Genomic DNA, 23,539 nt, shown 5'->3' with positions numbered 1-23,539 from the left:
ACATCGCCGTCCCCTCACCTCGCCTCCCCTCCACTCCCCTCCGGCCTCTTCACTCTTCCTTTGGGATTCGCAGGAACCAGCGGCAAGGTTTGTTGCCAGGGGAGGACGATGCCGCTGGGGCTGATACTGGGCTCGATCGGGAGGTCGATGCGGCGGAAGCGGACGTCCTCGCTCAACATCCTCTCCTCCAAGAGGGCGCCCCGGGACTACTACAAGGGCAAGAACTGCAAGCCCACCGGGTTCCACACTCGCAAAGGTGACACCAGTCCTCATCTGAGCCTACTAGTCCTTATCTGTATCGTGTGCAGGCTGTTAGAGGCTGCAGTTTTGTTATCACCTTCTGGTTCATGTGTATTTCACATACAACATCTGTTGGGTTTGGTAAGTGTAGATAGAAGATTTTGAAACCAGATGTAGTTAAAATAATCTGACACTGCGGATCTAATCGGTTGAAACATTAGTTGCTCAGTGCCGCCTATTGCCGCCCTAGTTTCCTTATCATACGTCGGAGATCAAATGCCAAAGATTGAGTGTCGTTGTGAGCAAACCGTGCAACAGTGTGTGAACCGAGTGATTCCTTACTTGACAGTTGAGGTGCTTTCAATTGCATCAAAATAGGATGATACCATGGTTTAGTGAGTGGAAAAGGTGAAGCACATTTCAATTTTCTAGGCAGTCTATAGCCATTTTTGAGGTTCATGGGAGCGAGTATTAGGACCGGATATGTGGCAACTAGTAGGTATGTTCAGTTACTGTTCATGCATACTGCTAGAAGAACATCTTCACGGAAGAAGAATATAGATACTTCTTTGGAAAACGTACAAAAATATACACATCTGCCTCTGTACAAATAAATGGTCACAGAAACTGACTTCAAGTTAGGGTTAGCAAAACAAGGCAACTTTTAAATAGCAAAACAGTTTAAATAACCACACGACTTGGTTTCCATGTCCTAAAACAAGATGGTGGAAGTCATGTAGAGATAGCCCCACCTGTCAGCAAGTTACTTCTCAAGGAGGCGGGGTAGGAGTAGACAGATTACCATTACCACCAAGGATATACAAGCATAGAGATAAATCCTTGCAGGAAGAAATGTATGTATGCATCCATCTAAGGTCTAGTAATGCTGTATTGCTAGGTGATTGTGAAATTCACATGCAGGCAAATGCAAAGAATTAAAATACTGGTGGATATTTAGCTGAACTTTGATCCTGGATAGATTCTGGTACTTGGCAGTAGTATGTACATGTTCAGATGAGATCATTGTATTGATGTCAGCCAAAACTTAGCACCATCTTCAGTGAAACAAAGTCAAGAAATGATACTATCCATTAAGATTTTTGTCCAAAGGAGGAAACATATATGTAGAAAGAAATCCTTGCAGATAAATCCTCATCTGAACTTTGTCCAAAGGAGGAAACATATATGTACCTTGCCCATTAGATCCCATAATTATATTTACGAGTTTGATCCAAGTCTGAAAGCTTCACGTATCTTGTGATCGGCTCATTGTCTCTAGTACTCTTATGTGGATGTGAAATTTTCATCTACTGACACGCCATGCTTGTTTGAACAATAAACTATTTATATATTTTTGTGCAATAGATTAGTTTGATTATGTGTTACATACTTGTACGGAAGGATCGAGTCCCTCTGTGTAGTATTCTTCATGTTGCTTGGTTCAAGTAAATATGCAACCACTTTCATCTAGGATATGATTATTGCACTAAGTGGGTAAGAGCGTGGCTGTTACTGTGAATTTCTAGTTTTTCGATGGCTTTCAAGACTGAAGAATTCCACTTGTACTTTTGAACATCATTTTCAAAATATTGATGTAATTTTGCAGGTGGGTATGTGATGGTGGACGCCAAGTTGCCAAGATTTGTGGTCCCTGACTTGACTGATTTCAAGGTGACTTTGTACATTTTTGTTTCATTTTTCACCTTTTTACGCTGAATTTAAATTAAGTTCCAAAGTTACCTATGCATTTAAGAATCTCAAATTTCTGGTAACTTCTTGGAATATTGGAATGTTAACTCTTTTGCTCGGAATGCAGAGCACTATACTAGATAAAGGTAGTTAGCAAGGAAAATACATAGGAGCACATGGGTGCTGCCCTTCCTCATATCTCACCAACCAAAATACATAGGAGCACATGGGTGCTGCCTTTCCTCATATCTCACCAACAAAAATACATGGGGATCTGTGTGCTAATCTGTATTCACACCGGTATAAATATCGCATCGTTGGTGATAATTCTGGTTTATATGCAGCATGCCTTGGCCCCAACACGTCCTTTTCAAGCATTGCTCAAACTTTTCTTTTCAAGTATTGTATTTCGGAAAAAAAAATCCCAGATCCTCGCTCATCGAAAAAACGTAGGACAGATATTGCCAAGGAAAAAATAGTAGCATTGGATTGTTTAACCCAGGCCAAGGTAGAGGAACTGAAAGTAGACGATATCACATGTATTGTGCGAAAATCTCTCAGCATTGGATTAAATGTTCCAAATCTAGTAGCATTAGATTGTTTAACCTAGGCCAAGGTAGAGGAGCTGAAAGTGGACGGTATTGCGTGTATTGCGCGCGAAAATCCCATATGTGATTTAGCTGAGGGAATCATCTTCCCTCACGGTGTACTGTAACCTGTAACTAATCAGATCCTTGTCTAAATAACTGCAGTTGAAGCCATATGTATCGCAATGCGCCAGGGAGGACCTTGCAGCCAACTCAACAGCCTCCGCTTCAGCGGAATCTACTGAAAACAAAAACTGATATGTTAGATGTTCAGTCGTTGCTTGTTTCACAAGAATACGGTGGGGCTCTGCAGCTATGTTTTCCATCCGGTGACCATGTTCAGAATATGTAGCCTCGTCAACATTGCTGCATGTGAACTATTCCATGCGTAACTGCAAACTCTGTGCTTCAGCATAAATCGTTGGAAAACTTACCATTATTAGATGTACCATGTACTCTGAGTTCACTATTTCTGGCGTTAGTGGTATTCATTTGATCATTTCTGAAGCATGTGATGCTACAACATTGGTTGCCGACAGGAACAGGATTTACTGAAATTACATTGTGCCAGTGAAAATATCATTGTCATATACGGTACACTACACAGGGGAGGTGATAGGCATCGGCCTAGTGGAAGGAGCCAAATATCTGCCACCTTTCTGCCGTCTGATCTGGCTAAATCATGATATGTGTCGTCCGTCCGTTGCAGCCTTTCCCTCTCATTTCTCTTTAACATTTTTTTGGTACAAGTCAAAACAAGGGAAAAAAAACTTTGCAACATTTCAAAACATCTATGCTGCATAAAAAGTTATGTTTATGCGGCAAAAAAAGAAAAGGAGGTTCCAACATGTGGAAAGAACGTGTACAACATTGAAGATTCCATAATCAGTAACGGAAATGCAAAACTGATCTCGGGCTCATTTGCCCTGACTTCCGTTTGTTCCAAGATGGGTGACCTTCAGCGTATTTGGTGGCGTATATGTTTTATATTTCAGCTCTGTTTGTCTTTGAAATTTCTTGCCATAGGGTAGTCCGCACTGACGCAGCTATGCTGCGACACACCTACACCCCTACACCCGTGATTCATACATGCATCAGTCATGTCAAACTCGTTCTGACACTGGTGACTAAATAGCATCTAGCATAATAAAAAAATTGACATGTGATGCGGTCTAGGTGTTTGGCGTTGTGTAGCTTTTTTTTTCTGTTGAAACTGATATGTTCAAAACATGATCGGTCAACGTAGAAACATAAAAACTGAACAATGAAATCTAAAAGCTTGGATTAGCATCTTACCGCTATGGATGTCCTTGCCGAGCAGAGCTTGAACCAGAAAAGAAGGGGTCCATGTACGCGACGACCAAGATAGCCTCGTGGTGGTCTTTGATCTACCGGTGGCAGTACAACCGCTGGTGGCGAGAGGGGAGAGAAGGGAGAGGAGAGGGCAAGTGAGAACGGGCGAGAGTGAGAGGGGAGAGTGGGTGGTGAGGGGAATTATGACGCGCCTTCTCGAGGCGTCGCGGCGTCTCCCGCTCTTCTCGACACGTGCAGCGTCCCCCCCCCACCCCCGCGCTCGCCAGCGTATGGCCACGGAAAAACGACCGAATTGAGCATTCTTGCCGGACCACCCTGCATCTAGGCTGCTTTGAGAACCGTTTTGGGTAGGGAATCTTTTTACTTGTGGGCTACCAAACGACTTTTTTTTGGCCCAAGTCATGCGAGAAAGGCCATTGCGAGCAACCAACCGGGCCCATAGTGCATGCACCTTTTCATGTCACGAAAGACAAAGTCCCTTTTCTTATGGATAGATTCTCCTCACTCCGGAGATGGCAAGCTCCACAACCTCTTCATAAGCTACACGAAGGAAAATCCCAGGCCTCTTCACATCTTCCACAAAGAGGTCATCGGAGCACCAACCATCAAACCAACTAGGAGATCACCCTCTAAGAGTAACAAGCTCATGGTTTCTCACTCGAACTAATCGTAATTGGGAGCTCAACACTATGTAAGAATACAATGGCCGGGGGTGGAAATAACGGTTTGAATTTATGGCCTAAATCTTTGGTCCCTTGAACCTTTGAAGTTTCGTCGCTAGAAGTTGTTGGGGGCATAGATTGGGGCGGAAATACTAGTCCGGAAACTTCAGAGTTTCCGACCACGCGAAAGTTCATGTCATCCGGAAGGCTTTCTTCCTCGAGACCCCCCTTGGAGATTTCGGCGCCGCGAAATAACAACGGCTAGAAACCTGGGGAACCTATAAATAATCACCCTTTGTTTCCCAAGGTGGTGTTGACGTCAGAAACCCCCTGGCGGGCAGAGACGGGCAACACGGTAGAGCCGAGAACAACTAGGGCTGCGGCTGGCCCCAGTCCCTCTGAGCGACGGCCCGCAAAGCCTCCTGGTCGCACGCGCCGATGTTTATCACAAGGGCGTGCCACCTGACCTATACCTGGTCAGGAAGGTGTGGATGATGCCTCGCTTAGTTTCTGCCGGGGCACACACGTAAACGTTAAATACGAGCCTCGATCGGCTCTCGGGTTATCCTGTGAATCGGCTCAAAGAGCCGATCCACCCATGATTCGGACGAGGTGTCCGAATATATGGTGGTCCTGCTTGATCAAGGTAAAGCTAATGAGATCTACGACGATTTAGGGTTTTCACCGCATAATCGGATCGTCCTACTCCGGAGTTGGGCCTCGCGCTCGCGCACGGTGATCATAAGCCGATCCTAGACGGGGCCTAAAAACCAACACGAGGTTGATCCCCGGAACATCCTTTCTAGGGCTAGCAAACGTCACCCTACACGCCGCTGGATCCTCCCCCTTTGTAAGGCCTAACTATTGCAGATATTAAACTAATCCTTGTAGAACAAGGAGCAATCGTAACGGATCAGATCTACTAAACTATGATCAAGCGGGGTGCCGCCCCTACACCTAAGATAGGTGTAAGGGCGGCTAGACATGCAAGGGTTGCACTACGAAAGCATGTAATATGAAAAACAATGCTAACCCTAACATGTCTAAGATAGCTACGTTGCTCGCCATCAAAAAGGCTTCAGTACGAGCAACGCATGAACAACGTGGGCGAGGCTTGTCTTGCCTAGATCGCAAGATGCGATCTAGGCAGCATGATGCTTACCGGTAGAAACCCTCGAGACGAAGGAGTTGGCGATGCGCCGAGATTTGTTTGTGGTTGAACGTTGGTTTTTGTTTATTCCATAAACCCTAGGTACATATTTATAGTCCAGCGGACTTTCTAATGTGGGCGTGCACTAAACCGTGCACGAGATAAACTCTAACTTCTAAATCGATACACAATCTATTATATTAAGATACACGGGCTAACTAACCCAACTTCTAGCACAAGGCCGCTTCAAAGATGCTCCACGTGTAGCCTTTCAAAGCCCATCTTCACTTACGGCCCACCTCCTGATTTGGCCAAAATCGGGTGATAACACATGCCCCCCTGGTTTTGATAATGATAATTGCAAAACCATCCTGTTTTTCTTCGAAGGGTCATGTCGTGGCAGAGCGGAAGCTGTTGCGGTATTCTTCATCATGACGCCTTGCCTTCACAACTTCTTTGCACGATTCGACAACTCTGGCACCACATCCTTGGAAACTGTCCGAGCATTAAATCTCCACTATATCTTCTGTTACTTAATCACATCGAACAGTCCACCTCCTCACCCCCTTTTGCTCCAAACCAGTCGCACGTCGGAAAACCCTCCTCCTCTACAGCCATGTCTTCTTCTTCCTCCACTCAATCCTCCTCCTCGAGCGAATCGGAGCCAGAAGTCGATCAAATGGCCCTCCACGACGCTCCCACGCCAGAGCATTGGGACGCGAGAGAATGGGATTTCTCTATCGAGTCAGAAGCCGACGAACCCCGCACCATTGGGGAGGAAGACCTCCGGTTCCTCGTTGACGGGGAGCTGGAAGCGGCGTGCGCAGACGACCTCCTCTCATGGGAGATAGACCCTTCCTCCGACGCAGAGGAAGGAGAAGGAGAAGAACCCGAAGAAGAAGACTCTTCCGACACCGGGTACCCACCGGCCAAGCGCCTTCGAGGCTGGGCTTGGTCAGATGATGATGACGAGGAGGATGAAGACGCTACCGGTGGCTTCATCGGCCGGCGGCGAGGAGCTCGCCTGTAGCAGCACCGATGATGGCGGCGACGAGGGCGGTGACAGCCCTTAGATAGGATCCCTAGGATAGGACCCGTAGTAGCAGACAGGGCACTGTATCCCCTAGCACTTCCTTTTGAGAGTACTCTTAGCTCTTTGTACGAAATCTGGCTATCAATGAAGAATTCTCCTTAATTTGACTTTGCCGATCCCTTGTATGCTAATTTGGCCAATTTTTCCTCATCCTGGCTCTGCCGACCATTAACCTTAGGTCTGGGAAATCCAAATCCTCTGAGCTTAATGTTAGCTCTAATCGGCAAAGCTCCAGAATCAATGCCTTCCAGAGAACTTCAGGATCATTGCTGAAAATCTTGATCGCCTATCAATTATGATGACTTCCTCTTCAAATTGGTGGCTCTATTCTGCAAGAATTCCCCATCTCTTAAACGGGTTGTGACACAGAGCCAGCCGACTCCAACGAAATTGGCTTCTCAAAACGAAGGACTTTTAGGGCGAGCTGCCCCCCGAGCCTCAGTCAAGGCAAGCGCAGTAACGAGCCTGCCCAACGTGCCATCCCCAGCCTCCAAGCTATAGTGCAGAACCAGCCGATTCCCATAGAATCGGCTCCCCAGAACAAAGAACTCTCAAGGTGAGTTCCCCCCGAGCTTCTTCAGACCGCCTCTAGCGCCTTGTTGACTAGATCGGCTCCCTTCTTTTGGTGGGTCTGAGGCAACCCATCCTTGACCTGATCTTCGTGGTCTGCTTACTGCCCCATTACACCTCTTGAGTCGATGGCCATGCATCGGCTTTTATATTCTGAAGTCGATGTCTGTGCATCGGCTACTATTCTTCAGATTATTTTTTACTGGCCGATTTAAAATCGGCCTCCATACCTTACTGCCCATCATCCCACATGCTTGGGAAATACTTCTTGAGGTGTTGACCATTGACGGCTACTGGGAACTTCTGCCCGTCTAACTCTTCCAACATGTATGCATTACCCTTCAAGGCCTGGACGACCTTGTACGGCCCGTGCCAATTAGGAGACCACTTGCCATATGCCTTGTCCCTGGTTCCTAATGGCAACACAGCTTCCCATACTAGATCGCCAACTTGAAACTCCTTTGGTCTAACCTTTTTATTGTAGGCACGCGCTACCCTGGCTTTGTTCTCCTTAATCTTCTCCAATGACCAAAGCCTCAGTTCCGTTGCGTCCTCAATAGTGTCACTCATCAAAGCTGCGTATTCTTCCGCTGTCAGATCATTCTGAAACGTGACACGTCTTGATCCAGCCGTAATTTCCCAAGGTAATACGGCTTCCTGTCCATAGACAAGCTGGTATGGCGAAGTTTTTATAGCTCCATGGCACGACATGCGGTAGGCCCACAATGCTTCTGATAACTTCTCATGCCAATCCCTAGGGTTCTCGTCAATCTTTCTCTTGATCAGCTTGATTAAGCTCTGATTGGACGCCTCGGCTTGCCCATTAGCCTGAGCATAATACGGAGATGATCGGACCAGTTTAATCCCCATGTCATCGCAGAATTTCCTGAATTCTTTAGAAACTAAGACCGAACCTCCATCGGTCGTGATAGTTTGGGGAATCCCGAACCTATGAATCACGTGTTCTTTCACAAATTTGATCACATCTTCTGATTTCACCTTCTTCATAGGGACGGCTTCCACCCACTTGGTGAAGTAATCTGTGATGGCCAAAATCCATTCATGTTTTTTACTCGAGGCCGGATGAATTTTGCCGATCATGTCCATGCCCCACCCTCGGAACGGCCAAGGTTTGATGATAGGGTTCATCGCTGATGCTGGTACCATCTGAATCTTCCCAAACATCTGGCATGCTTGGCACCCCTTGTAGTAATTGAAGCAGTCTTCAAGCATGGTGGGCCAATAAAACCCTGAGCGCCTGATTAGCCACTTCATCTTGTGAGCCGATTGATGAGTTCCACAGGCACCTTCGTGCACCTCATGTAAGAGCCGATTAGACTCAGTTGGTCCCAGGCACTTGAGTAGTAACCCTTCCAATGTCCTGTAGAACATATCGTCTCCTATGAGGACATACTTCATGGCTTTGTATCTTATCCGTTTGGGTGCCCCCCGAGCCGAATCTTTTAAGTAATTGAAGATTTCGGCTCTCCAATCATCCTGCTCCAGGAATTGTACCTGGACCTCCGACCCTTCAGGGGTATCTATATAGCCTGACGCCATTTGTGCGAGATTGTTGGCCTCGGTGTTTTGGGCTCTTGGGACCCAATTAAAGTTGATGTACCGAAACTGTGTCATCAACTCACGGCATTCCATCCAATATGGGAAAAGCAATTCACTTTCGCACTTGTATTCATCCGTGAGCTGGTTAATCACCAACTTAGAGTCTCCAAAAAGCTCTACTGCTTCGGCCCCGGCTTCTAATAGCAATTCCATCCCCTTACGTACTGCCTCATACTCGCCACATTGTTAGTGCAAGGGGTAGATAATCTGATGGAGAAAGAGTACTCGCCCCCGAGGCGATACGAGCAGGATACCGATGCCACAACCCTCGTCGCGAGCCGATCCATCGAAGAACATAGCCCATGCACGTATGGATAGTGCTGCTATATTGGTACCGATTCGCTCAGCTATGAGATCGGCCAACGCTTGCCCTTTGATCGCTTTCGCAGCTGGTACCGGAGATCGAGTTCGACAACGCAAACATCCACTTACCCGGTCGGCCTTTCAACACAGGGGCCGACGACGATGTGCTTGACGACATCCGACTTGCATATGACGAAGATCTCTGCCGTCGAAGGATGTGATGCAGCTTGGTGCGGGTAAAGAACGAGCGAGAGGCACGGTTTCTCGACCTCGGGATACCTTGTCTCCGCGTCCAACATCCTTCCGCCGAGGTAGAAAACGACTCTCTCGACGCCCTCGTGGAGTTGCACCACCACCGAGGCGATGGACGTGTCGGCCTACCGATAGGTAGATGTAGAACGGCTTATCTTGCCGGGGCGGAACTAGCACGGGCGGCGTCGTCGAGATACCTTTTAATTTCATCGAACGCCCGTCGCTCGTTCGCCCCCAGTGAAATTCGTCGTCAGACTTGGTCTTCACCAGCGCCATAAATGGCTCGATTCGTCCCGACAGATTGGAGATGAATCGTCGGACAAAATTGATCTTGCCAATTAGACGCTGGAGCTCCTTCTTCGTGGCGGGCGGCTGCATGGTGCGCACCGCCTCTTGACTCTTCAGGCCGATTTCGATTCCCCGTTCATGAACCAGAAAACCTAGGAACTGACCAGCCGTCACACCGAAGGCACACTTCTTCGGGTTCATTCTCAGTCCGAACTTCCGAGTTCGGTCTAGGACGCGCCGTAAATCATCCAAGTGTCCCTCCATGGAAACAGATTTGACTACGACGTCATCGATATAGATTTCCACCAACTTGCCGATCAAATCGTGAAATATATAGTTCATAGCTCGTTGGTACGTCGCACCGGCATTCTTCAATCCAAAGGTCATTACTACATATTCAAACAAGCCTACCGCCCTGGTACTCGAATGCGGTCTTGTGTATATCTTCGGGAGCCATGAAGATTTGATTGTAGCCGGCGTTGCCATCCATGAAGCTCAACACCTTGTGGCCAGCAGCCGCATTGATCGGTGTCTACGCCACGGGCATCGGATATTCGTCCTTGGGGGTGGCTCGTTGAGATCTCCGAAATCAATGGCCACACGCCATCGGCCATCCTTCTTCTCTACGGGCACGATATCGGAGATCCACTCAGCATACCTGCATGGCCCGATGAACCCGGCGGCCAACATCTTCTCGATCTCTTTCTTGACCTCCTCCAGAATTTCGACTCTCATCCGACGTGCTCGTTGCTCGGAACGGCCGGAATCCTTTCTTAAGAGGGAGCCGATGTTCGATGATGCTTCCGTCTAACCCGGGCATCTCTCGTATAGTCCCATGCGAAGCAATCCGGGTATTCTTTCAGCAGAGCAATCATCTGGCTCCTGAGCTGTGGATCCAACTTCTTGCTGATAAAAGTTGGTCGCGGCTTGTCTCCATGGCCGATGTCGATTTCCTCCAGCTCATCAGCCGAGGTGAACCCATACCCCAGCTTTCCGTCCCCTGTGAGGTCGACGCCAAATCCGGGAGAGCGGGTGGCGCGGATAACACGGTCCGATCGCTAGAATCGGCCTCCATCTTGATCATCACTAGGACTTGGTGGAAGTGTCGGAGCCGGTTGCGTGGGTCGGCTCCTTCTTCATTCTTGCTATGAGAGCAGCTGCCCTCATCACTACCCTTACCAGGGCGGTACCCAAGTTCTACCATGTTGATGCTGAACAAGTGTCCTGGGTGACCCTGGGAACGGGTTCTGTGGAAAGAGCCGATGAGTTCGGCTTCGAGGACTGACATAGGCATCCCAAATGGGCCTGCCAAAGATAGTACCCGGGATTTATAGAAGGCCCACTACCCGAAGAATAAAAAGGTTCGAGAGTCCAAGATATGTTAAGGGAAGTAGAATTGTAATAGGAAGTGTTGTTTGTAAATCGGCGGGACGAGTTAGAAACCGTCCCGGACTCGTAACTTGTACGAAACGAGACCCTCGGCTCCACCTCTTGTATAAAGGGGGAGTCGAGGGACGAGGAGATCATCGAATCATTGTCTCGCGACCCTAGTTTTCATAATCGTCGAGCGCTTTTCGACTGAAACCTTCGAGATCTACTTGCCCTCTACTTCTAACTAAACCCTAGCCTACAATCCATAGGCATTGACAAGTTAATCCTTTGTCAATTGGCGCCGTCCGTGGGAATTAGAGGCGTAAGGATCTGATCTCGATGGCACGTTCAAGATCTTCGACATCGTCAACCGGGAGCAACACCATGGATCGAGGTAAACAGATCGCCGCTCGGTCTTGTTGATTTTGTTCCTCACCCACCCTCCCGTTTGGATGCATATGCGTATCTGGCGGAGCCCTTGGAGATGACGTTCGGAAGGTTCCACTTCCGCGTCGAGAAGGAAGGATCGTATCGTGTCGAAATTCCGATTTCGTCGGGATCGTCGGCGGTCGATTCTGATTTTTCAAGCTATGCATCGTCAACCGAGTCAGAAGAAGAAACTTCGGCAACACGTTACGTCAGCATCAGAGCAAGAGAGAAACTCGCCAAGATCTTCAGCAACGCATCGTTTGAGTCATCTCATGGACTCATATATAAGCGATGGCTCAAGCGATGTCGACAGCTACGACTTCATCGACAAATCTCTCACAATGGACAAGGTCTTCATCAATCTCAACAATGATGTCACCAAACCCAACATAGATCCGAGTACAAAATATCATCGGATTTATGCTATCGAAAATCAAGAGGAAACATCGGAGGCTTTCGACGAGTTGGGAAATCCTTTTGTCGATCCCTCGGATCTAAGGAGAGGTATGGGCACTAAATATGTCGGGCCCACACCACGCGTCGAGTTCAACTTCCACGAGCAGCCTCGGGATAGAGCGGCAAAAGCCCTAGATGGTTCGGAACCAATGACGACAACAGCTACAGCTCAAGAACCGCAAGCTTATCAATATAGGCTCGCACGAACTGCCCGAGAAATAGAAAAACAGATGACACTGAGTTGAACATGAGAAAGGAGGCAGCTTCGCATCCAGCAGGAGAAGGGCAGATCTAAGTGGACAATCTAGAGTTTCGGGTGATAGCCACGGGAGGCTCGGAACGAGAGGAAGATCAAGGTTACAACACATACCCGAAGCGAAAGAGAGCACTTGGTTCAAAACCTCGACATGTCTTTTATGTCGATAGATACAAGAGGAAATATTATCCCTAAGACACCAGAAGCTGGGTATATGGCGACACAAGCTTACATCCTTGCATCCAGGCCACCCCCAGGAGATCCAAGGGAAACATTATACAACATGGCGTTAGCAGGGGTTGGAGCTATGGGGACAGCGTTCGTAGCAACGCCTCCCGAAGGAGCGACAAGGCAAAATAGTCCACGACCTGCGGCAGCAACGGCGGCAGCTCCTGAAGGACCAAGTGGAGCAAGAGACACAGGAGCACAAGCAAGGGTCGATAGAGCGAGGCAAAGCGGAAGGGATCATCGGCGGTCCCGGAGCTTAATGACGAGGATATGTGCGGTCTACCATGCTTCACGAGAAGAGTCCGAAAACTCGAGTCCCCTCGAGATTCAAGTTACCCGATCACTTCAAAAAGTTCGACGGCCCGCAAGATCCGGAGGACTCGGCTAATTGATTACCTCGAGACGGTGAAGCTAACTGGAGGAACTAGAGCAACAGCCATGCAAAGTATTCAAGTGCACTTAAGTGGAGCCGCACGATCTTGGATCAAAAAACTTCCGCCAGGATCCATCGACAGCTGGGAAAGTTTCGAGGACGTATTCGTCAAGAACTTCAGGTCCACATGCAAAAAACCTGCGTCGTTAGAAGAGCTGAGGGCATGTCGACAAAAGCTAGATGAGTCAATGAGAAAATATATCCAAAGGTGGAACATCATAAAAAACTCGGCAGAAAATATATCTGACGAGAGAGCAATAGATGCGTTTGTCGCAGGAATTAGGCGTGGAGATTTTGTCGAGGATTTGGGAAGGACCAATCCAAAAACGAGTATCCGCGTTGATGGAGATAGCAAATAGATGGGCGGACGGAGAAGACGCTGTCCACAATAAACGACACAGGTCGCCGGAGGAGGACCGTGGTCGAAATTATCAATCGAGGCGACGATTTCCTCGGCGATATCGGAACTACGACGCTCCGGGGCAAATTTCGGCTGGATTCCGAGCCAGCGCAGGAGGAAATAATAGAGATGATTATCAGAGAAGTAATGAGCAGAGAAGCGACAACAGAGACGACTCCCGCAATAGACAAAATAGCGGGCCGAGGTTTCCAAGACCTTTCGTGTCCCCCGAAGAAATGCTGAACGGACCGTGCCAGATGCACTTCTTCCTCGACAGCAATGGGAAAAGACAGTCAGGGCACCTGCAGAAAGACTGTCGAAATTTTCAGGCAATGTTCAGATACGCAGAAAATGCTCACGCTCGAGCAGCACAGAGAAATCCTCGGGAGCCCAGGAGCGAAGTTCACCTACCGCCACCTCCCGCAATTACAGAGGACAATCGACACCAGCTCAGAATAGCGGCAGCACCTGCACCACCACCCTATGTTGATCCTAATTCCAACGGAGCAGTGTCGATGATTCAGAAGGGAAGGCCGTCCAATAGAGCTCAAAAAGTAATCTCACGACAGGTGTTCATGGCAGAGAAAATGCCTCCACCAACGAGTTGAGTACCTCAATTGGTCGGGGCAAGACATCGGCTTCACCATAGCGGACCACCCGCAGCAAGTTCCTCGACCAGGGCGAGTCAGCACTTATTCTGCCGCGAGCTATCGCAGGATTTGACGTTTCTCGAGTATTCATAGATGGTGGCAGCAGCTTAAACCTTATGTATGCGGATACATTGAGGAAGATGAACATATCCTTAGCAAACCCGAAGCCAACGGACACAAGGTTCCACGGCATCACACCGAAAAACCAAGTTACCCATTGGGAAAGATCAACCTCGACATTCGGTTTGGAACCCGAGAAAATTATAGAATCGAGAAACTGGAGTTTGAAGTCGTGGATTTTCCATCGCGAGTACCACGCTTTGTTGGGACGACCAGCATATGCTAGATTTATGGCAGTACCACACTATACATACCTGTTATGGAGATTGCCTGGACCCAAGGGACCAATCACGGTCAAAGGGAGTTTTGCCTTAGCAGATAAGTGCGACAAGGATTTCCATCGGTTATCAGAAACCTTCGGGATGCAAGCTGAATACTTGGCGTCGAAAAGCATGACTGATTACGACGTACTGCCAGACGTTGGAAGGCCAAACAAAGAATCAACTTTCAACACAGAGAAAAATTCTAAGGAGGTGCAGATTCACCCGACAGATCCAAAAAAGACGACATCCATTGCAAACAACATGGATATCGCATAGGAAAGCGCGCTCGTCGAGTTCCTCCGTGAGAACTGGAAAATCTTCGCATGGTGTCCAGCCGACATGCCAGGAGTACCCGAGGAACTTGCCGAGCACCACCTAAATTTGGATCCAACAGCGAAACCAATCAGACAACCTTTGCGGCGTTTTCGGAACCAAACCGCAAAGCCATGCTATCAGAAATAAACCGACTAGAGGAAGCTGGTTTTATCAGAGAGATATCTACAGAAGCCACATGGGTAGCTAACCCGAGTGATGGTGCCGAAGAAAAACACGACGAGTCCTTCGCATGTGCGTCGACTTTACGTGTCTCAACAAACATTGCCCTAAGGATCACTTTCCCCTCCCAAGGATCGATCAAATCATCGACTCCACGGCAGGTTGTGAACGTCTTTCCTTTTTGGATGCATACTCTGGTTATAACCAGATCAGATTAAAAGAAGATGATGAAGCCAAAACAGCGTTTATTACACCTTACGGCGTGTTTTGCTACAAGACAATGCCCTTCGGTCTAAAAAATGCGGGAGCAACATATCAGAGGATGATGCAGAAGTGTTTAGCAACACAGATCGGGAAAAACGTGCAAGTATACATTGATGATGTCGTCATAACGTCAAAAAAGGGGCAACGCTGATCGAGGATCTCAAAGAAACTTTTGACAACCTCGACAAATTCTGCCTCAAGCCGAACCCGACGAAGTGTTCTTTTGGCGTCCCGGCAGGGAGAACTTACGGGGTTTCTAGTTTCAGCAAGAGGGATTGAAGCAAATCCCGACAAAATACAAGCTATAGTAACAATGAGAAAGCCAACAAAGTTGAAAGAAATACGACAGACTAACCGGGCGAGTCGCAGCTTTGAGCAGATTCGTCGCCGGAGTTAGGAGAAAAGCGTTACCATTTTATGCGCCGATAAAACAAGGAGATAAATTCCGAGTGGAACGAAGAGGCCGATAGAGCTTTCGAGGATCTGAAGCGAAAAATCTCGACACCACCAATCTCGGTGGCTCCGAAGGAAAATGAACCTCTCTCGTTGTATATTGCAGCCACACCCCAAGTGGTTAGCACGGTATTAGTTGTCGAAAGAGAAGAAGAAGGGAAAATCCATGGAGTGCGGCGGCGAGTATACTTCGTGAGCGAAGTCTTGTCGCCCTCAAAACAAAGGTACCCTCGGTACCAAAAACTAGCATATGGAGTGTTCACGACGAGCACGGAAATTGCGCCACTATTTTTCGGCACACCCGATCATAGTGGTCAACGAAGCTCCCTTGTCAAATATACTGAACAATCCGGAAGCTACGGGTCGTGTCTCCCTTTGGGGAATAGAACTTTCCCCTCGGGACATCACGTACGAAAAAGAAAAGCAATAAAGTCGCAAATACTGCCGGACTTCATCGCAGAGTGGATGGAGTTGCAAAATACAGGACCTCCAGATTTGTCGAGAACCTGGACTATGAACTTTGATGGGTCCAAGAGACTAGAAGGGGCTGGCGCAGGAGTAGTACTCATATCACCTGAAGGCGATAAGTTGAAGTACATCCTTCGGATGACGTTCCCTAACGCATCTAACAATGAAGCAGAATATGAGGCTCTCATACACGGGATGAAGATGGCGAAAGCTTGCGGAGCAACTCGATTAAAAATCTTTGGCGATTCACAATTGGTAGCTCAGCAAGTTATGAACCAATGTGACGCAGTCAATGATAGCATGATGGCATACAAGGAGGTGTACAATGAGCTCGAGAAGTTATTCGATGGATGCGAAGTAAATCATATTAGTAGATTGAGCAACGACGAAGCCGACGTTCTTGCAAACATCGGGTCGCGGTGCCTTGCGATCCCACCGGGTGTATTTTGGGAAGAGATAACGGAGAGATTCACTGAGTCGACAAAATCAAAAAAGAAGGAGAAGAAACCCTCGGGGGCTACCAAGGAGAAGCAAGAGGAAGAAGAAGAAGAGCAAGACCTGGTCATGGTAATACAGATACCGTGGATGCAGCCATACATATCATATATACTCGGGAAAGAAATACCCGACGATCCGGTCGAGGCAAGGCGAGTAATTCGACGCTCCAAAGCTTTCACGGTGGTTAAGGGAGAATTATATAAGAGAAGTATTTCGGGCGTCTTGCAAAGGTGCGTCACACCCGAAGAAGGAAGAATAATTCTAAAGGATGTACACGAAGGAATATGTGGCCACCACGCAAGTAGTCGAGCTATCGCAGCCAAAGTTTTTCGGGCAGGATTCTCTCGGTTAACGAGCAATTGAGGACGCTAAGGACATAGTACGAACTTGCGACGCGTGTCAAAGGTTTGCCGCAAAACCTCACTCTCCGGCGGCAGAGCTAGCACCAATACCTTTGTCGTGGCCCTTTGCACAATGGGGACTCGATATGGTGGGCAAGTTACACAAATCGTGGCCAGGAGGAAAGGAATACATGCTAGTAGGTGTCGACAAATTTACAAAGTGGATAGAAGCGAAGCCGATAAATTCACCAGGACGGATCATCTCGAGTAAAAGTTCATAAAAGGCCTCGTCTTCAGATTTGGAGTGCCCCACGAGCATCGTCACAGACAACGGCAGCAATTTCACATCCAATGAATTCAAAGACTATTGCAAAGAGGTGGGTATCAAGCTGAACTTTGCGTCAGTTGCACATCCTCAAACCAATGGGCAAGTCGAGAAAGCCAATGGCATCATCTGCAATGGCATCAAGAAACGTACTGTTGGGACCTTTAGAAAAAGCTCGACATACACGGCTCGAAGAACTACCAAGTGTGTTGTGGAGCATCCGAACAACACCAAATACGGCGACACAAGAAACCCCGTTTTTTCTAGTCCATGGCGCGGAAGCAGTACTTCCAATAGAAATAGAGCACGACTCCCCTAGAGTCACAGCATATGATGAAGAAGCGTCAAAGACAGCATTGGAAGACGATGTAGATGCACTCGACGAAGCTCGAGACGAAGTATTATCAAGGGTCACCAAATATCAACAGGACTTGAAAAATTATCACGGTCGACGTTTGCGGCCAAGATCTTTTCAAGTGGGGGACTTAGTTCTTCGGCTCACGCAAAAAAGTCATGAAAAACTCGAGTCACCATGGCTTGGTCCCTATATCGTCACGGAAGTAATTGGAGGAGGAGCATACGGAATAAAGGACAAGAAGACGGGGGTGGAGGAGCAAAACCCCGGAACGTGGCGCAACTCGGGCGGTTCTATGCCTAGAGCTAAAATATAGTCCTTGTAAAAACTTCAATGTACTTGAAACGCCCACGAGTTTTCGGACGCACTCTTTTCCTTTTTCGGGGCACCGAGTGGGGCCGGGAAAGGTTTTTAATGAGGCGGGCTCGTGGTGCTGCAATATAATAAAGATAGTGGAGATATACTTCTTATTTTTCGACACGCTCGGGGGCTCAAACGCCCAAGTCTCAAAATACATACAATATAGATTCACCGAAATATTTCGCCTTGGTACATTAATACCTCGCCAAATATAACAAAATCGGAAGACAGCAATCATAAATATAGTGTACACATCAAAAACGTAAGTGCCTTGGTTTAAAAACCTCGCCATGCAAATATAGAACTTCGACATCAAAGATACTCAAAAATGGGCAATCTACCCAAGGGACAAACAAAGATGCCTTTTTCCAGCAGAAAAAATAGATTTCAAGGAAGGAAAAATAATGCAATCTTCGCCTAGTTAGGCTCGGGGGCTTCAACAACATAGAGGACCTCGGCAATATACAATAAAATCCTTCGGGAACATAAAAAAGAGAAGGGACATTAAAAAGAGTGAGATATAAGTTTCCAATATAATACAAGTCGGTTAAATCCCAAGATAGTATCTACGGACAAGCCCCTGGTTGTCTTATGCTCAACATAAGAACCCTTGGTAAAAACTCCGAGTCCATCCGAAGAAGTTCATCTATCATCGATTCAGCTACGGGAGCTACCATTGCATCGATTGAGTCAATATCATTTTTTCGACGCGTTTTCTTGGACAGGCAACCAGCAACAATCTTCGTCAGGTCCAACTTTGGATAACAAATGTTTATCATAATCATGGCAAACCTCGCTCCAGCAGTGAGTTGAGCCCGCACAAAGTTATGGATGCGAGGAGTATCTCTGAATACCTCTAATAATTCGGGAAGAGTTTTTGGAACCTCGTTTCGTGGAAACAGATTCCTATAGACAAGGGTTAATGTCGACGTGCAAAAGCTGAGAAAATCGCGCACCTGGCAAGCACGATCTTGGAACCTAACAATTTGTTGGGTTCGTTCAGGAGTGGCCTAGAACAAACACCCATGATTAAGGGAGAGGTTAACAAGAAGATTTGTCCTCTCATTCACTCTCCGATCTTCGGCGGCGAGAATCAAGAAGCGAGCACTGTTAAAAGCGACGGGACAAGAAATTGGAAAAAAGGCACAGCAAGATAAAGAAGAAGCGTCAAAAGAAAGCAAAAACGTACCTAGCATATCTGTGCTAGCTTCCAGCATTAGCTCAAGCATACTATTTTCTCGGGTTGTGGCTCCCTTTGCTTCCGATGCAGCGAGCATCCCTAGCAGCCACGGCTTCTTCGGCTTGATGAAGAGCAAGTTTTCTCCTTCGAGAGGCTTTTCGAGATTGTTCCATCATGGCCAAAGTTTGTTTCTTCATAGACTGAAGTTGTTGTCGAAGTTCTTGCAAATCTTCCGACAAATGTCCGCTTGATGAACTCTCGAGGAGATTATGGTCGACTAGTATTTTCTTCGAGAAGGAAGATGCGTGGTGAAGCGGCGAGAACAAGGAGGAGTCGAGTAGTTATCAAATATTAGCTGGAAAAGAAAGGCCCGGGATCAATGAAAAGCACGAAGGGAAATTTCATTACTTGCTAGAAAATTTACATGGGTATTACAAAAGAAAGTTTTCCAGGAGGACTAAGTGAGTAATTGTCGCCAAGGCTAAAATGGCGACAAGAGCAAAAGAAACAGAAAAAGAAACAAGGAGGCATGCAACTAGACCTCCGGCCTCGAGGAGCTAGGAGTCGAAGTTGGCTTGATCCCGAGATACGCCAAGATTTTCTTCGTATTGGGCTTGGCCGCCTTAATCAGTGACTTCCATCTCGACTGTTCTATCTGATCGGTGTCGCCAACCTTCATCCGGTCGAGAGTACGTTGGCTGTCGGCAACCGAAGCAACGGTATTTTCAACGACCACCTTCATATTTTCATGGCGCATCTTCAGTCCAAGATCTTCCGATGAATTGAAAAGCTTGGCAAGGTCAAGGAAAGTCGAAGGTTCCTCTTTCTTCGGGAAGAAGTAGGGGAACAACGCCGACAAACCCGCATTGGCATTGGCCACGCCTTCACGAATTTCGCGTCCATGGAGCTCCAAAAGAGAAAGTGCGTCAAGGAGAGGGTCATTGACGGGATTCTCCAGATCAAAATCTTGGTCTGTTTGGGCTGCCACATGAGACAAAACATTAGTTGAAAACAAAGATACATGAAGTGCAATAAAATAGAAGAAATTGAGGATATTACTCAGCGTACGTCGACTTTGCGACTTCAAACGCTTGATGATCCCTTGCTCACGTGCAGCTTGTGCAGATTTTTGCTCGTGTAAGGCAGATTCAGCATCTTTGAGCCTTTGCTGCAATTCCTCGACACTAGCGGCCTTTGCTTTGGCATCATCAGCTTCAGCTCTAGCTTCGCTAGCGGCAAGCTCAGCTTTCTTGCGAGCCGCCTCACTTTGCTCAAGTTTTCGAGCAAGTGCCTCGGCACGTTCGTTAGCCTCTGCAAGTTTTTCTGTTGAGATGTGGAAAAGAGAGAGAAGAAAGATCAAAAATAGCGACAAGCAGCGGGAGTAAAAAACCAAGGAAAAACAGCAAGTATAAAAGTCGTTACCTTCGGCTCTACTGGCATACTCGCGGTACCCAATAAATTGGGACCCGATGCGGATGAGATCCTTGATCATAGGCTGTCAAAAAAGAAGAAAAGAAGGAGAAAACTTCGGCATTACAAAAAGTAAGGGTCCACAAAAGCAAAATAGAAGAAATATAGACATCGACAAACTTACATCATCCAAGAGCTGCGGCGAAAAGCTGCTCAATTGAGGAGGAGGCTCAACGATCATTTCAACCCTTGCCCTTTTTGGCGAAGGGACAAGGGGAGCTTGAAGGAAGAGTAGATGTATCAACATTCCGTTGAGGAGGCGACGATTCTTCTCCTTCAACGAGCTTCTCCGAAATAACTAAAGTGTGTGACGTGCTCGTCCGAGGAGCTACGTCACGAGTTGGTACTTCTTCCTCGTCATCACTGCGAGTAAGGAGCAATAGTATAAAAAGCAAGACAAGGAAAAACTTCGATTACAGAAATAAAGAGGAAGCCGAGGAACTTACGAGCTGACGAGGGATGCAACATAAGGATCATAAGTTGCCTTCGGAGGAGAAGGAACAATTTCTTCGGCTTTGGAAGTGCCGGAATCTTCGACATCGTTCCTCTTCCTTTTCCTTTGTGGGGAAACAGCGGGAGGAGGAGATTGGACTGACGTGGTGTCCTCGGAAGATCCCGCGGACTTTCGAGAATCCACGGGATCATTCACAAAGGACGGAGCTTCTTGATTGTCGTCAGTAACAATGCCCATTTCTTCGACTTCTCCATCCTCAGGAAGAGGAGGAAGGGAAGTCATAGTAGGGTGATTCTACAAGAAAATAGCGACAAAGGGAAAAATAGAGAGATATCAATGCAATGAGATGCAGGGAAAATTCACAACAAGATAAAATTCGAGAAGACAAAATACCTCGGGGAGAGGATTGGTGGAGTTGTAGGGTTCCACGCGACAAGAGGAAGGAATAGGATCCCTCTTACTCAGTGAGGTAATTCTTCGAATAAGCTTCTCCAAGTCCTTCACAGAAAGATCATTGGAGAGCCTATTGGCGTCATTGGCACCAGAGTACGTCCAAAGGGGATTTTTGCGAGCCTGAAGAGGCTGCACTCTAATCCTAAGAAAATAGGCGGTGATTTGGACACCGAGATAACTCTTTGCCTCGAGTATTTTGAAGTTGATGAATACGAGACATAAGAGCTTCGTCGCCTTTTCTCTTCTTCGGAAGCTTCGGCGTCCGGGAGTAGCGGCGTTGAATCTTTGCGTTTCCGTCGAAAGGAACTATGTTGTGTTCCACGGAATTGGTGCTTTCTTCGTGTATATAGAGCCACCTTTTGCGCCATCCTTGGACAGAGTCGGGAAATTTGACGTCGAAATAATCGACATCGGTTCGGACACGAGATAACTACGCCACCTATGTTGTAGGTGGCGTTGTGAGCGCTCATTGCGGCGAAGGCGAGAAAATGCGCTTCCAAAGAGCCCAATTGGGAGCGACTCCAAGAAAGCATTCGCAAAGCGTGATAAAAATAGAAATGTGAAGGATGGAATTGGGGGTCAGCTGGTGCAGCTGAATCCCATAAACAAAGAGAAGACCGTGGAGGAAATCATGGACTGGGGTAGAGAGGCCGCGGATGAGATGATCAACGAAACTAACCCGATACTCCATTGGAGGCTTGGGGTAGCTTTCTTCGCTGGGAAAGCGGATGGCGTTTTCCTTCTTCATCAGGCCGAGCCTCTTCAGCATATTGACATCTTGGTTGGAGATTTTGGATCTCTCCCACTCAAGATCTTCAGCGGCCATCTTGGACTCCGGAGTGCTGTGGCGAGTCAAACGCGCACGCGGTGGCATCAATGGCAATGGGCAGAGCAATGTATGCGAGTGCGGAAAATCAGAGAGAGTTGGGCGCAGAGGAAGATTTGCGAAGAGGAACAGGTGAGCGGCGCAAGCAAGGGGATGAACGGAGGTTGAAGATAGGTTTATATAAGAATTGGGTGAAGCGGTGTGCCGTTGGATGAGGAAATCGTGTGGTGAGAATAGATCTTCTAGATACAAGGGCAAAAAAGTATTTTTACTGAGATAAGCGTTACCGTACGTGCGCCAGAAAAAGCGGAGGACGTGTGTCCCCCACTTGCACGACGTGTCAACGTGGTGGGAACCATGGACCCACAAGGCGAGAACAAAACCCGACCATTAATAGAGTTGAAGAAAATTTGCCAAGGGAAAATATGTCGACAAGAAAAATAAAAGGAGAATGGCGACAGGATGAGTTATTTGCATACTTCGGGAGCCTTTGGTCAGAAACAAGTTTTTGCCCAAATGCTCGGGGGCTACTTCGAAAAAAAAAAAGTAAAGTTTCGACTATGGCAAATATAGAAATTGTGGGAGCCTACAACCAAGCACAAGTTCTTGGCTGTAGCCTCGGGGGCTACTCCCATCGAGAGCGCTGTTCGCGCACCCGAGAGATAAAAAAAAAAAAAAAAAGAGAAGAAAAAGAGAGAGAAAGAATATCGGGAGATAATGGCAATACAGCGACAAGGTGGACTAAAATGTTGAGCCTACAACCAAGCACAAGTTCTTGGTTGTAGCCTCGGGGGCTACTCCCATCGGGAACGCTGTTCGCGTGCCCGATGAAATATAAAAAGGAAAAAGAAAGAAAGATAGAACGAGCAAGAGAGTATATTTCGAGTTACAATTAACTCTACATATACTCCCATCGGGAGATTAATATAAGTCATATGTGACTCGATAAAATGTGCCATTCCAACAGCCGGAAAAGCACTCGACAATATATTCTCGAACGCCAAAGTTGCGATCAATTTCTGAATGCCGCAAATTTGCGAAGGTAAGACCCGGATCTATTCTCGCTGGGCGTGGCATCGCCGAAGACTGCGCTCTGCTACTTTTATCCGTATCAACGGATACGAAGAAAAATCCTAACGGACGCGTTAGGTACTCGATAAATTTGATCGGGACTCGACAGAATGGTAAGACCTTAAGCGGCACTCGTCGAAGTTTGCACCGAT

General features: G+C 47.4%; 1 protein-coding gene across 1 annotated transcript; it reads left to right on the top strand.

Moving 5' to 3' along the window:
• Positions 1-78: 78 nt before the first annotated feature.
• Positions 79-3,023, top strand: LOC124692596 (39S ribosomal protein L41, mitochondrial-like). Its single transcript, XM_047225995.1, has 3 exons — positions 79-256; positions 1,847-1,911; positions 2,682-3,023. The coding sequence occupies exons 1-3, from the start codon at positions 109-111 to the stop codon at positions 2,772-2,774; spliced, it is 306 nt and encodes a 101-aa protein (XP_047081951.1). The 5' UTR covers positions 79-108; the 3' UTR covers positions 2,775-3,023.
• The last annotated feature ends 20,516 nt before the right edge of the window (positions 3,024-23,539 follow it).

This window comes from Lolium rigidum, chromosome 2 (assembly GCF_022539505.1).
Source record: "Lolium rigidum isolate FL_2022 chromosome 2, APGP_CSIRO_Lrig_0.1, whole genome shotgun sequence".
Classification (NCBI taxonomy): domain Eukaryota; kingdom Viridiplantae; phylum Streptophyta; class Magnoliopsida; order Poales; family Poaceae; genus Lolium; species Lolium rigidum.
This window is presented reverse-complemented; position numbering and strand designations above follow the sequence as displayed.

What these genes read in the sequence shown, in the direction of transcription:
- LOC124692596 (XM_047225995.1), top strand. Translation starts at nt 109, where the DNA reads ATGCCGCTGGGGCTGATACTGGGCTCGATCGGGAGGTCGATGCGGCGG. An exon ending in CGGGTTCCACACTCGCAAAG is followed by an intron (nt 257 to 1,846) that starts GTGACACCAGTC and finishes GTAATTTTGCAG; the next exon opens with GTGGGTATGTGATGGTGGAC. An exon ending in CTGACTTGACTGATTTCAAG is followed by an intron (nt 1,912 to 2,681) that starts GTGACTTTGTAC and finishes AAATAACTGCAG; the next exon opens with TTGAAGCCATATGTATCGCA.